This window comes from Pleurodeles waltl, chromosome 3_1 (genome assembly GCF_031143425.1).
Source record: "Pleurodeles waltl isolate 20211129_DDA chromosome 3_1, aPleWal1.hap1.20221129, whole genome shotgun sequence".
Lineage (NCBI taxonomy): Eukaryota > Metazoa > Chordata > Amphibia > Caudata > Salamandridae > Pleurodeles > Pleurodeles waltl.
This window is the reverse complement of record NC_090440.1, coordinates 871899002-871914636: the sequence shown is the minus strand read 5'-3', so window position 1 is coordinate 871914636 and position 15635 is coordinate 871899002. Positions and strand designations below refer to the sequence as shown.

General features: G+C 45.6%; 1 protein-coding gene across 6 annotated transcripts in view; it reads right to left on the bottom strand.

Annotated features, from left to right (window-relative positions):
• The window catches only part of AGO4 (argonaute RISC component 4), a 421284-nt gene that overhangs the window by 49728 nt on the left and 355921 nt on the right, over positions 1–15635 (bottom strand). For all 6 annotated transcript variants that reach the window (XM_069223826.1, XM_069223825.1, XM_069223829.1 and 3 more), the window contains one exon: positions 12491–12625. In XM_069223826.1, the coding sequence (XP_069079927.1) occupies positions 12491–12625 (135 nt within the window). The remainder of the gene's footprint in view (positions 1–12490; positions 12626–15635) is intronic.

Here is a 15635-nt window from a genome sequence, read left to right as displayed (position 1 = left end):
TTGATATTGGGTTTCCTGCATGAGGTTTTTGAAATGCAATAAATAGTTGTTTAGTCTTTCTGATGTTCTTTGTTCTGTCAATGTAATACATCAATGCTCTTTTGACATCTAATGTATGTAGTGCCCTTTCAGCTACGGTATCTGGCTGTGGAAAGAACACTGGAAGTTCCACTGTTTGATTTAGATGGAACGGTGAAATAACCTTTGGCAAAAATTTAGGATTGGTCCTTAGGACGACTTTATTCTTGTGTAGTTGTATAAAAGGTTCCTGTATTGTAAACGCCTGAATCTCGCTTACTCTTCTTAGGGAAGTAATGGCGATGAGAAATGCCACCTTCCAGGTTAGGAACTGTATTTCGCAGGAGTGCATGGGTTCAAAAGGTGGACCCATAAGTCTAGTTAGGACAACATTTAGGTTCCATGAAGGAACAGGTGGTGTTCTTGGTGGTATAATTCTCCTAAGGCCCTCCATGAATGCTTTAATGACTGGTATCTTATATAGGGAAGTTGAATAGGTAGTCTGCAGGTATGCAGATATTGCTGCAAGGTGTATTTTAATGGAAGAGAAAGCCAGGTTAGATTTTTGTAAGTGAAGCAAGTAACCCACTACATGTTCTGGAGTTGTGTGTAATGGTTGTATTTGATTAATATGGCAGTAGCAAACAAACCTCTTCCATTTACTTGCATAGCAGTGCCTGGTGGATGGCCTTCTGGCTTGTTTTATGACTTCCATACATTCTTGGGTAAGTTGTAAGTGCCCGAATTCTAGGATTTCAGGAGCCAGATTGCTAGATTCAGCGATGCTGGATCTGGGTGTCTGATCTTTTGGTTGTGTTGTGTCAACAGATCTGGCCTGTTGGGCAATTTGATGCAGGGTACTACTGATAGGTCTAGCAGCGTTGTGTACCAGGGTTGCCTTGCCCAAGTTGGTGCTATTAATATGAGTTTGAGTTTGTTTTGACTGAGTTTGTTTACCAGGTAAGGAAGGAGAGGGAGAGGAGGAAAAGCGTAAGCAAATATCCCTGACCAGTTCATCCATAGGGCATTGCCTTGGGACTGTTTGTGTGGGTATCTGGATGCAAAGTTTTGGCATTTTGCGTTCTCCTTTGTCGCAAACAAGTCTATCTGAGGTGTTCCCCAGAGTTTGAAATAAGTGTTCAGAATTTGGGGGTGAATTTCCCATTCGTGGACCTGTTGGTGATCTCGAGAGAGATTGTCTGCGAGTTGATTTTGGATCCCTGGTATAAATTGTGCTATTAGGCGAATTTGGTTGTGAATTGCCCAACGCCAAATCTTTTGTGCTAGCAGGCTTAACTGCGTGGAGTGCGTCCCCCCTTGCTTGTTTAGATAATACATTGTTGTCATGTTGTCTGTTTTGACGAGAATGTATTTGTGAACTATTATTGGTTGGAAAGCTTTTAGTGCTTGAAAAACTGCTAGAAGTTCTAGGTGATTTATATGCAGTTTTGTTTGATGTACGTTCCATTGTCCTTGTATGCTGTGTTGATCGAGGTGTGCTCCCCACCCTGTCATGGAAGCATCTGTTGTTATTACGTATTGTGGCACTGGGTCTTGGAAAGGCCGCCCTTTGTTTAAATTTATGTTGTTCCACCACAGAAGCGAGAGGTAAGTTTGGCGGTCTATTAACACCAGATCTAGAAGGTGACCCTGTGCTTGTGACCATTGTGATGCTAGGCACTGTTGTAAGGGCCTCATGTGCAGTCTTGCGTTTGGGACAATGGCTATGCATGAAGACATCATGCCTAGGAGTTGTAGTACCATCTTTGCTTGTATCCTTTGTGTTGGATACATGCGTTGTATGATGGTGTTGAAATTTTGAATTCTTTGTGGACTTGGAGTGGCTACTCCTTTTGATGTGTCTATTATGGCTCCCAGGTATTGTTGTACCTTGCACGGCAGAATTTTGGATTTTGTGAAGTTGACGGTGAACCCTAGTTTGAAGAGGGTTTGTATGATATGATTTGTGTGATTTGAGCACTCTATTAACGAATGGGCCTTGATTAGCCAGTCGTCTAGATATGGGAACACATGTATTTGCTGCCTTCTTATGTGTGCAGCGACTACAGCTAGACATTTGGTAAAGACTCTTGGTGCGGTTGTTAATCCGAAAGGCAGTACCTTGAATTGGTAATGTATTCCCTTGAATACAAACCTTAGGTATTTCCTGTGCGATGGGTGTATTGGTATATGGAAATAAGCATCCTTGAGGTCTAAAGTTGCCATGTAGTCGTGTAGTCGTGTAGTTTTAGCAATGGCAATACTTCTTGTAGTGTGACCATGTGAAAGTGGTCTGATTTGATGAAAGTGTTCACTACTCTGAGGTCTAGGATTGGTCTCAGCGTTTTGTCCTTCTTTGGTATCAGAAAGTACAGTGAGTAAACTCCTGTGTTTATTTGTGTGTTTGGCACTAATTCGATTGCATTCTTTTGCAATAGTGCCTGCACTTCTATCTCCAGGAGATTGGAATGATGTGTTGTCAAATTTTGTGCTTTTGGTGGTATGTTTGGAGGGAATTGTAGAAATTCTATGCAATAACCATGTTGGATAATTGCTAGAACCCAAGTGTCTGTAGTGATTTCCTCCCATGCTTTGTAATAATGACTTATTCTTCCCCCCACTGGTGTTGTGTGGAGGGGGTGAGTGACATGTGAGTCACTGTTTAGTAGTAGGGGTTTTGGGGCTCTGAAATCTTACTCTATTCCTAGGGAATTGCCCTCCTCTATATTGTCCCCGAAAACCTCCTCTATACTGTCCCTGGTAACTGGACGGTGTTGCTTGTGAGGTGCTGGCTTGTGTGCTCTGACCCCGAAACCCCCCTCTAAAGGGTGTTTTACGGAATGTGCTGTAATTCCCTCTGCTCTGCGGGGAGTAGAGTGCGCCCATGGCTTTGGCAGTGTCCGTATCTTTTTTGAGTTTCTCAATCGCTGTGTCCACTTCTGGACCGAACAGTTCTTTTTCGTTAAAAGGCATATTGAGAACTGCTTGTTGAATCTCTGGTTTAAATCCAGACGTTCGGAGCCATGCATGCCTTCTGATAGTTACAGATGTATTAATTGTCCATGCAGCTGTATCTGCAGCGTCCATGGAGGAGCGGATCTGGTTGTTGGAAATGGTCTGTCCCTCCTCAACCACTTGTTTTGCCCTATTTTGTAAGTCCTTGGGCAGATGTTCAATGAGATGTTGCATCTCGTCCCAGTGGGCTCTGTCATAGCGCGCAAGTAGTGCCTGGGAGTTCGCGATGCGCCACTGGTTTGCAGCTTGTGCTGCGACTCTCTTACCAGCTGCATCGAACTTGCGGCTTTCTTTATCTGGGGGTGGTGCATCTCCACATGTGTGGGAGTTGGCCCTTTTCCTAGCTGCTCCTACAACGACAGAGTCTGGTGGCAGCTGTGTAGTGATGAAAACCGGGTCTGTAGGAGGCGCCTTATACTTTTTTTCCACCCTTGGTGTGATTGCCCTACTTTTGACCGGCTCCTTAAAGATTTCTTTTGCGTGCCGGAGCATACCAGGGAGCATAGGCAGGCTTTGGTATGAGCTGTGGGTGGAGGAGAGTGTGTTGAATAAAAAATCATCCTCGACCTGTTCTGAGTGGAGGCTTACGTTGTGAAATTGTGCTGCTCTAGCCACCACTTGAGAATACGCGGTGCTGTCCTCTGGTGGAGATGGCTTCGTAGGGTATGCCTCCGGACTGTTATCTGACACTGGGGCGTCGTATAGGTCCCATGCGTCTTGATCTTGGTCACCCTGGCTTATGGTGGTGTGAGCTGGGGAGTGTGATGGAGTTTGTGCTGGTGAGACGTTAATCACGGGCGGAGGAGAGGGTGGTGGGGTAACTCTTCACCACTTTTGGTTGTGGTGTCTGTTCAGTTTGGAACTCCAACCTTCTCTTTCTTCTAATAGGGGGAAGGGTGCTTATTTTTCCTGTCCCCTGCTGTATGAAAATACGCTTTTGCGTATGGTCCACATCAGTTGATTGTAGCTCTTCCTCAAACCTATGCTTTTGCATTTGGGAGGTTAGCGAGTGCTCTTCTGTATAAGAGCCTGAAGCTGGGTCGGTTGCAGTTTGTTTCGGGACCGAAACCCTGTCTGCGTCCTTTTTCGGCTCCGAGGTGACTTTTTTCATTTTCGGGGCCGAAACCTGTCGGCGCCGATCTTCTTCGGGGCCGCTGTCTCGGCGTCGAGTCGTGTCTCCAGCACTTTCTCGGTCCCGAGAAGGCTGCGTGCCGGTGTCTCGACCGGAGTCGGACGATCTCGGCACTGTTTGGGCCTTTTTCGGTGCCGACGGTCGGTCACCGAATTTATGGGTGGAGCCATGGCCTGGTGGCAGTGGCGTCCCCTGGGCCTTGTAAATCTTCCTCTGTGTGCTTTTCGACGTCTTACTCACGGTTTGTGTATCGTCGAATCCTTCGGAGTCTGAGTCTTGGATCGAGAAGGTACCTTCCTCTTCTTGTTCCTCGAACTCTCGGTGGGCTGTCGGCGCGGACGCCATCTGAAGTCTTCTGGCTCGACGGTCTCGGAGTGTTTTTCAGGACCGGAACGCACGACAGGCCTCGCAGGTGTCTTCACTGTGCTCAGGTGACAGGCACAGGTTACAGACCAAGTGTTGGTCTGTATAGGGGTATTTATTGTGGCATTTGGGGCAGAAACGGAACGGGGTCCGTTCCATCGGCATTCTTCAGCACGCGGTCGGGCTGACCAGGCCCCGACGGGGGATCGAAAAAACTACCCCCGAAGGGCACCGGAGCTCTTCGATCCTTCGACGCGGTGTTGAATCTAACTACGCCGATCCCGAACGCAACAATACCGACGAAAATCTTCCGAAATTAGCTATCTTTCCGTTCCGAAACTCGGAGCGACAGGAACACGTCCGAACCCGATGGCGGAAAAAAAAAACAATCGAAGATGGAGTCGACGCCCATGCGCAATGGAGACAAAAGGAGGAGTCACTCGGTCCCGTGACTCGAAAGACTTCTTCGAAGAAAAACAACTTGTAACACTCCGGCCCAACACCAGATGGCGAGCTATTGCAAAACATGCGTATCTACAGCGACAGATGCCATCGAACATTACAATACAGTCAATGGCACACAAAAAGTGCAGGAGATAAGAGTCGGGAAACTTGTTGCTAGACCCTTATGATGGGCTATTGGATGGATCAAGAGCAATAGTAGGCATTATCGCACAAGGTCGCTCAATCTGCACCAATCAACCCAAATTCTGGAATATTTCTTCAGACATCCACACCCTTTGTAGGCCATTTTTTCTGCGAAGGAGCATCTGTTCATCCCCTTTCACAAGTCAGCCACTAGTGAGGGATCAGTACTTAATTTACTGGCAATACCTCACTGATCCAGCAAGAACCTAATTACCAAAGGGGCTTAGCACCAACCACCCCACCACCAACAATCCATAATTATTGGAAAACACACTTCACAGTCTAAGGCTACCAGGTGGCCCACTGCCACCATTTATGTTTGTTGGATGTCTTGCCAGTATGTAACAATTTTGAGGCATGTCTAGATTACATGCAGGAAAGTACCTTGTGCAGTAGTATATTGTGGACAATATTGTGAAGATGCTCTCCTAATCTGCCCATATCTAGTTGGATGGTAATATATCTTATGAAAGCATTTGAGTCGTATGAATCTGAACCCGAAGGCCTTGAGGGAGCGGTCCCTTAAGCTCATGGTGGCCCCACGCTCGACTCCGCGTAGGTCCCAGTCTCGTTTGAGTTGAAGGTCTCGAGACCACTCGCGGAACCACCACCAGTCTTCTTCCTCCAAGTCTTTGGGCACAGATAAGAAGTCGTCCAAGCGGTCCCATCACCCTTCGACTTACCCGGTTGCTCAGCCGATGCAGGAGCGTCGACGCTCGAGGCCTCCGTCTTCAGAGCCTGCTCAGGGTCCGCTCTGCACTTCCCTGAATTTCCACAAGCCCGAGCGACCCCTGCCTAATTGAAGGAGTTTTGAGGCCATGCTCCTCATTTTTGGGCAGACCGACCCCGGTATGGCGCCTTCAGGTCGAAGGTGTTCGGTCAGGTGACCTTCGGATTCCGTGCTGGCAGCTCCAGCCACCGAGGTCCCGTCCAGATCCGCACCAACTGTACCATTGAGACCCTTCCCGGCGCTGGTTCGGTTGTCGACGCCCCCAACGTCAGTGATGCCCACCATCGACCCGATCCTCATCCCAGGCAACTTGGAGTCAGAACGGCGTCGGCTGATGCAGTCTGGCTTCAATGCGGCCTACTCACCCCAGGTCAGATTTGGACCATTTTCCTTTTGGGTATGAATTCGGGAAAGGATGGGAGGGGTCCCTGGTCCCTTATGAATACCAGGATGACCCATCTTTGGACTGGATACAGGAATTGGGCGAGGCCAGTGGACTGGACACTTCTCCAGATGCTGGCATGCTGTGTCCTCTAACGTGGCTACAGCGGAGGGAGCGACATATGCTATGGTGGTCAGTAGGGCGGCTGAGGTCCTTGGCCTTGAGCTGCCTACTGTACAGGTCAGGTCAAATCTCCTGACTGAGGTGCTTCAGCCAGGGGCTTCCACATCCAAGCCCCTTTTGCCATTCAATGAAGCCCTCACCGATGTCCTCTTGGGTACTTGGTCCAAACCCAACAACGGGGCTCCTGTGAACAGGACTATTGCACGCCGCCCTTGACTGGCTGTTGAAGGTGGACTTGCCCCAGAAAGTCGTCTCCCACCTTCAGACTACAGCGAGCCTCCTGCACATGCTGGGATTCACTATCAACGTGCCAAAGTTAAACCTGACACCCTCTCAGATGCTCCTGTTCATCTGTGCTGTTCTGGACACAGATATTCAGGCTATGATTCCGATCTTTCAGCCTCTGTCTTGGGTTTCAGTGAGACGGACTCTGAGGCTGCTGGGCCTCACAGCCTTCTGCATCCTCCTAGTGACCTGCCAAATGACATATGCGGGCTCTGCAGTAGGTCTTGAAGTTCCAGTGGGCTCAGTATCAGGGAAATCTCTCCAACATGGTCCTGATCTCAGCGAGGACTGCGAAAGATCTGCAGTGATGGATTTCGAATCCACATTGGGTCCACGGCAGATCTCCCTTCCCCAGCCAGATCTATCAAGTGACAGATGAGTCAATTCTGGGTCGGGGCAGCCACATGGGAGAGGCAGAGATTAGAGGCCTCTGGCAGAGTCTGGGCTCCATATTAATCTTCTGGAGCCCCAGGCGATCAGGCTTGTGTTGAAAGCATTTCTTCCCTCTCTCAATGGGAAAGTAGTGCAAGTGTTCACAGACAACACTATTGCCATGTGGTACTGCAACAAACAGGGCAGAGTAGGGTCCTGGACCCTTTTTTCAGGAGGCACTGGACATGGCTGGAACATCAGGGCATTACCCTGTTGGTTCAACATCTGGCAGGCTCCGCCAGATCGGACGAACTCAGCCGTCGATGCAGAGCCAATCACTAATGGCATCTCCGTCCAGAGGTGGCACAAGGTGTCTTTCAGCAGTGGGGAGAGCCTTGGTTAGATCTGTTCCGCTCAACAGAGAACACGCAATGTCAGCTGTTTTGCGCGTGGTGTTTCCAAGGCGCCACTCACTCACGTTTTTCGTCTCGAGTGGAACTCTGGCCTCTTATGACTTTACCACTTCTGCCCAGAGTTCTCAAGAAGATCAGGAACAACTGGGCCAAAGTTATCTTGGTGGCTCCGGACTAGGCATGGAGAGTATGGTACCCAGAGTAATTGAGCATGGCCACCGATCCTCCACTCAGATTGCCCCTTCTGGTGGATCTTCTGTTGCAGCAACAGGGGACGGTTCACCAACGAACCTGTCCAATCTCCGCCTTCATGCTTTGAGATTGAGCGGCAGCAGTTGACAAGTTTTGATCTTCCACCCGAAGTCTGCAATGTTATATTGGCAGCCAAACGTCCCTCCACCAAAACGGTATATGCCGGTCGTTGGCATAAATGTGGCATGTTGTACCAATAAATCGGTTGATCCCATCAGTGACCCACTGAGTTTCTTTAGTTCATTCTTTCTTTGGCCCAGCAAGGCTCTGCTTTGGATGCCCTTAAAGGGTATTTATCAGGTATTTCGGCCTTTAAGGCTCCCTGATCAGCTCTCACTCTTTAAATCTCCTATTGTCTATCACTTCCTTAAAGATCTCACCCATTTATTTCCTCCCACTCCATTTATAATGCCTCAGTAGGACCTCAATCTTGCCCTTACTTACTTGATGTGTACTCCCTTTGAGCCGATGCACAATTGGCCTTTATGGCTCCTCACTTTCAAAACTGTCTTTCTTGTTGCCATCACTTCCGCTCGCAGAGTGAGTGAGCTTCAAGCTCTTTTTTCAAAGCCTCCATTCTTGTCTGTGCATCCTGACAGAGTGGTGTTGCGCACGTAGGCTTCCTTCTTTTTGTAGGTTACGCCTTTTCATGTAGGCCAGTCCATCACCTTGCCTACTTTTTATGCACCCCCACATCCTTCCCATGAGGAGAGACTCCACTGTCTGGACCCAGAAAGAGTGTTGATGTGTTATCTAAATCACACTAAAGATTTCCAGGATGGATGATCAACTGTCAGGTATGTGGGTGCGAAGAAAGGGAAATCTGTGCCAAAACATCTCATCTCTTTGCATAAAGATGTGCTGTGCTTTGGCCCAAAAAAAAAAAAACCCTGAGGGCTTGCGCACTTATTCCACCAGAGCAACTGCTTCTTCCACTGCATTAGCATGCGGAGTTCCTGTCCTCGATATCTGCCAGGCAGCTACGTGGGCATCCCTGCACACGTTTGCTAAACATTAGTGCCTGGACGGTCAGGCCAGTCAGGACGCCTACTTTTGTCGTTCGGTCCTGCAGGACTTAACAGTATGATCTTGGTTCGCAGCCAACCTCAGAGGATGGCATTGCCTGGGTATTCTAAGGAAAGGAATCTGCAACTAGAAGTCTATCAGATGTACAAGTTACTTACCATCGGTAGCGAAATATCTGGTATAGAAATTCTAGTCACAAGCAGTAATTTGAAACAATGTACCTTGACAAAAACTAATCTGAGGAATTTCTGTCCCCGTTATTCATTGACACATGCAGGAATCCTTTAAATCTATGATCACCATGTAGTCTCTTCTTCAGGAGTGGGATAACTTCTTGCAGTGTGGACATTTTCAATTTTTGCATTCTGATGAAGTTCTAAAATTTTAAATCCAGAGTAGCATGATCCACATCTGGTACCAGAAAATAAATTGAATATACCCCTTTGCTGCCCGTTTGACACTTTCTACATTGCTGGCTTCTCTAACAGCTTCTGCACTTCTTGTCGCAAGTAGGCCATCTACTTTCTGAGACTTCTCAAATTTTAGTCATCTTCTCAAACATTGTATCCATATTCTTTGATGTTCAGTTCTACTTGTCTGAGGAAACTGCTCTCCAGTCTTCAAAGAATCACTCAACTATTGGTGTTGCTTGATGGGGGCCTGTTACCAACAAGTCATTTAGTTGTGGGACCCGACCACTTTAGGGTCAGGCCTATTCAACATACTCTGCCTCAAAAGGGCTGGCATGATGTTATGGGAATCTTCTGTTGAGTTGGTGTACGCTACATACTGATTGGTGATGTGAAAGATGTTTGAGGGATTCAATTGCAGCTCTTCTCCTGAATGACCCCCAAAACACAAGTGCGCCTTTCACCTTGGCAGTGTCAATGTCATTTGTAACTTGTTGCGGTGCTTCCTTTACAGCTATGCCAAAGAGGCGGTCTCCTGTAAAAGGCATATTAATGACCAATGCCTAAAATGTTTGCTTGAACCAGGACACCTGCAGCCAGGCATATTTTCTCAGGGCTGGCCATAAACATTTGCCCACTTGCTTTGTGTTCATCATCCAGTGCTGGTTTTAAGCAGATCTTGGCTATGGCCATCTCTTGTTTGACCACTGCAGCCTCTTTCCTGTATTGTTTATGACTGTTGCATCAGCTCTACCATCTCTTCCCACTGCCATACCAGTTTAGGAGGTCATTTGAATTTACTATCCTCCACTGTGTGGCAGTTCCTCACTCCCTCTTCTGCCCAACAAGCTCCCCAGTCTTACTCTCCTGATCAAGATGTGGACAGTTTATGTAGGAATATTGTCCCTCTTTATGCCTGTTGCAAAGGAGTCCAGGACTGCATCACTTGATGTAGGGTCTTGTGAGAAGTGTGTACTTTTCAACCCTCTGCGTCACTGTCAGAGGAAGCAGGTTACCTGAAAGCTTAATTTCTCTAGTCCAGTATACTTGGGAGCCTAGACCGAAAGATTCTTTTGAGATGGCATCAGGTTTGCAAGAAACATGATTAAGTCTGCTCCTCCAGTTTCACCGCAGAAAGTGTCAGCTGCTCCTTTTAGGAGTGCACTGTAGATCACACAGTCAGTGAAGTCCTAGAGAGGTACAAAACAACACTTCAGTTCTTTCTAGTTCACCTTTTTCGAAGTCTTGGAAGATACCCTGTTCGCAGTGGCTCTAAAACAACCACCGCCACCCCCAAAAAACCTCTTGGTCCTTAGGAGACTCTGCAGTAGTTTTGGAGCTCAGTATGCTTTTCCCCCTCTGGTCTCGTAGGAATTTTAAATGCCCAGACGTACCCAAAGTTCAGCTACTTCTGCAGGGGCACTGCCATTTGAGCCTCATGTCAACGTTTTTCCACTCTACTGTGCTATCGAGAAAAAAAAAAATCAAGCACTGGCAAAGCGGATAAGTTTCACGTATGTAAAATCTATTGGCTGTCATTTTTTTCCCCAACATGCTGCAGTGCAACAGCTGCAAAAAAAAAGAAAAAAAAAGCTGTCAGCCTTGACCATGTCTTAGTGCCCCCACATTTAAGCTGTGTTTCACAGCAGCCCATGCTGCTGTGAAATGTGTGAAAATAGCACCGAGGGTTGGATGAAGGGTGGAAAACAATAGAGCGGAATGCGGAGCAGTGGGTTAAAAGCAACAGAGAGGGGGAGGATTAAAAGCAAATGTCGAAGACTAGGGTGGATCAAAAACAACGAAGAGCAAGAGGCGGGCGGAGTGGGTTGAGCAGGGCAAGGGAGTAGGACAGGGACTGCAGACACATGCAAACTCAAAAGTAAGTCAACAATTTAAAAAAAATTAAGAGTAATACAGAATCCTGCAGCCAGTGAAAGGACACTGGCTGAAGACCGGATGTTGTACTTAGTCCATACTCCACAGCAGGGACTCATGGCAAAGATCCAGGAGGAAGCCAATGTGAGGAGGCGGCTCTGACCAATGAAAAGCAAGGAAACGTGCGACATGGGAGCCAACCAATGATAAGTGATTTGGAGGAGGGAGGGGGTGGGGTTGGGCTCCAAGTGTTTTTTTTAAAATTATTTACAAGTAATTTTACAGCACAGCTCAAGTGCTGTGCAGGCAAAACCTAAGACCATTCTGGACAAAACCACTAGGCGAGGAATGATGCACAGCTTGAGAATCCACAAAACATTCACATTGAAAAACTGATAGGACGGAAACTAGATACTTTCAAGGTTGAGTGTAGATTGCAAGTTGGCCCACACCAACTCTGTATTACAGACGGGTAGTTCAGGAAAGAGGTTGTTTAGAACTCTGAAGACCAGGATTAGTTGCTTTAGTACAAGGGGAAACCCAACAGGAAATAGTCTTAGTAGTCCTGTGTTCCAGGGATCACAAAGGGGACTAGAATACTGGCTTTGCAGAAGGAGATACAAGGTAATTTACATATATACAGTAATTGCAATCTGTGCCGGTTATCTAAGTATCCCTATTAATTATAAGGTTGAAATGTAAACCTATATTCGAGGCAGAGGATCTGGTGGTTGTCGGGTGGGGCGTAATAGGAACAATTGAATATTACATTATTTCAGTTCTGGAAGAATTGAAAAACAGTGACCAAATTACTACCCACTGCAGGATGACCTTGAGGCATTTTAAATGTCAGACTGTGGGAAACAAGCAATATTTGGGTATCAAACGTAGAAATTATAGCAAAAGCCAACTAAAGCGATATTACTTAGTAAATGGTAATGTGAGAAAATAGGCCCATGGCTTAGCCTTGTTGGATACTGACTAGCAGTGGTGGAGTGTGATGAACCTAGAGGCGGACAGGGACCTATCAGAGTTAAGATCTGGAACACCTGAGAACAAATCCTATGGTCAACGTTTTATTAGTTCCTTAGTTTTAGCAGGGTACTGCCTTCCCTACAGAAATCCTTGGTAACCTCACAGAAAGTAAAACTCAAAGTATTAGGCATACATTTATTCTAGGGACAGCAGTTCTATTTATGCTACAGTTAATTACAGCGCACCATATAAATCCAAAGACCTAGTGGTTTATCATTGCTCTCATCAAGAAAACAGTCATTGATCCCTCATCTTGTACTGACAAGGTTCATTGTTAGACCAGCAGCAAAAATATACCAGCATTCCATACAATTGTGTGCAGGACCCCAACAGGTCACCCGTGCCACTTACCCGTTCTGCTTTGTCAGAACAAAAGAGTCTTGTGTGATGTCTTTTCTGAACAACAATGTATGTTATTCCAGGTCTGTAATCTTCTTCCAAGCTGATGCAGGCCTTTCGAATTGCCATTAGTTCTGGCCAAGCAACCTAGGCAGCATCAAACAGCTATTGTTAATTTTCATTGTTTGCCATTCATCTTACAAATTTCCCAGGTACTAAAGGCTCTGCATCGCACAACACTTCAATCAGCAAGATCAGTTTTGTTTTCAATCCGTTACATCCTACCAGAAAATAGTTTGTGTTTTCAATACAAATGAACTTTTGTCCATTTTTATTAATGTGTTTCTGCACTAAAGGATACCTCTGATCTATTTAGAGATTGAGAAGCACACACATGGAAAAACACTCCCAGACTGTGGTGGGTTCATAAGAAAAACAACCTTAAGCAGGATCATAAAAACAGAGTTCATAGAAGCATGTACTCTAGGACAAAACCCTTGCGCAACACAAGGCAAATCAAGGTGTGCATTGCATTTAAGGAAAATGTTACTTACCAAGTAAGCATCTGTTTGTGGCATGTAGTGCTGTAGATTCACATGCTCTTCATACTCCTGCCATCTAGTGTTAGGCTCGGAGTATTGCACGTTTTTCTTCGAAGCAGCATTTTTGGGTCACGGGATCAGGTGACTCCTTCTCGGTCATATTGCGAATCGGCATAGACTTTGTTAGATTGTTTTCCCGCAGGCAGGTGAGAAAAGGAGTGTAGAGGAAGTATAGAAAAAGATAAAAAAGATGTAGGTGCAAAGGTAAATATATCTCTTCCCCCTCTTTCCATCTTTCTCCCCCTCTGTCACTCCCCTTTAACTCTCTCTCTCTCTCTATATATATATATATATATATATATATATATATATATATATATATATATATATATAGATATAAAGATAAATATTGAAAATGTCACTTACCCAGTGTACATCTGTTCGTGGCATTAGTCGCTGCAGATTCACATGTTTCGCACAGTCCGCTGCCTGGTGTTGGGCTCGGAGTATTACAAGTTGTTTTTCTTCGAAGAAGTCTTTTTGGTCACGGGACCGAAGGACTCCTCCCTCTTCGGCTCCATTGCGCATGGGCGTCGACTCCATCTTAGATTGTTTTCCCCGCAGAGGGTGAGGATGGAGTTGCTTGCTATAAATAGTGCCCATGCAATGGAGTGAATACGTATGTACATAAAAAGTTTATAATAATTATTTACAATGTTTAAGATTTAAGATCTACTTCTAAACGGCTACAGGCTTCCCGGGGAGGCGGGAGGGCACATGTGAATCTGCAGCGACTAATGCCACGAACAGATGTACACTGGGTAAGTGACATTTTCAGTTCGATGGCATATGTTGCTGCAGATACACATGTTTCGCATAGACTATAAAGCAGTTACCTCCCCTAAAAGCGGTGGTTTAGCCTGTAGGAGTTGAAGTAGTTTGGAATAATGTTCTTAGTACAGCTTGGCCCACTGTAGCTTGTTGTGCATTTAGTACGTCTACACAGTAGTGTTTAGTAAATGTATGAGGCGTAGACCAGGTTGCAGCCTTACATATTTCGCTCATAGGAATGTTTCCTAGAAAGGCCATTGTAGCACCTTTCTTTCTGGTTGAGTGTGCCTTTGGTGTAATAGGCAGTTCTCTTTTGGCTTTAAGATAGCATGTTTGAATACATCTGACTATCCATCTAGCAATGCCTTGTTTAGAGATTGGATTTCCTATGTGTGGTTTTTGAAAAGCTATAAACAGTTGTTTTGTTTTCCTGATTAGCTTTGTTCTGTCAATGTAGTACATTAGTGCTCTTTTGATGTCTAATGTATGTAGTGTCCTTTCAGCCACGGAATCTGGTTGTGGGAAGAACACTGGCAATTCTACTGTTTGATTTAAATGGAATGGTGAGATTACTTTTGGTAGAAATTTTGGATTTGTTCTTAGAACTATTTTATTTTTGTGTATTTGAATAAATGGTTCTTGTATGGTAAATGCCTGTATTTCACTTACTCTTCTGAGGGATGTGATTGCAATGAGAAATGCGACTTTCCAGGTTAGATATTGCATTTCACAGGAATGCATGGGTTCGAAAGGTGGACCCATGAGTCTTGTTAAGACGATGTTAAGGTTCCATGAAGGAACTGGTGGTGTTCTTGGTGGTATAATTCTTTTTAGCCCTTCCATGAATGCTTTAATAACTGGTATTCTAAATAGAGACGATGAATGAGTAGTTTGTAGGTAAGCAGATATTGCTGCGAGGTGTATTTTTATAGATGAAAAAGCGAGATTCGCTTTTTGCAAATGTAGTAAGTATCCCACTATGTCCTTTGTAGAGGCATGCAATGGTTGGATTTGATTGGTATGGCAGTAGCAAACAAATCTTTTCCACTTAGATGCATAGCAGTGTCTAGTGGAAGCTTTTCTAGCTTGTTTTATGACCTCCATGCATTCTTGTGTGAGGTCTAAGTGTCCGAATTCTAGGATTTCAGGAGCCAAATTGCCAGATTCAATGATGCTGGGTTTGGATGCCTGATCTGTTGTTTGTGTTGTGTTAACAGATCTGGTCTGTTGGGTAGTTTGACATGCGGTACTAGTGAAAGGTCTAGTAGAGTTGTATACCAAGGTTGTCTTGCCCATGTGGGTGCTATCAGTATGAGTTTGAGTTGGTTTTGACTCAACTTGTTTACTAGATATGGAAGGAGAGGGAGAGGGGGAAAAGCGTATGCAAATATCCCTGACCAACTCATCCATAGAGCATTGCCTTGTGATTCGCGGTGTGGGTACCTGGATGCGAAGTTTTGGCATTTTGCGTTTTCTTTTGTTGCAAACAAATCTATCTGGGGTGTTCCCCAAATTTGAAAGTACTTGTTCAGAACTTGGGGGTGAATTTCCCATTCGTGGACTTGTTGGTGGTCTCGCGAAAGGTTGTCTGCTAGTTGGTTTTGGATCCCTGGAATAAATTGTGCTATTAGGCGAATGTTGTTGTGAATCTCCCACTGCCATATTCTTTGTGTTAGGAGGCACAATTGTGTTGAGTGTGTTCCTCCTTGTTTGTTTAAATAATACATTGTTGTCATGTTGTCTGTTTTGACAAGAATGTATTTGTGTGTTATTATGGGTTGAAA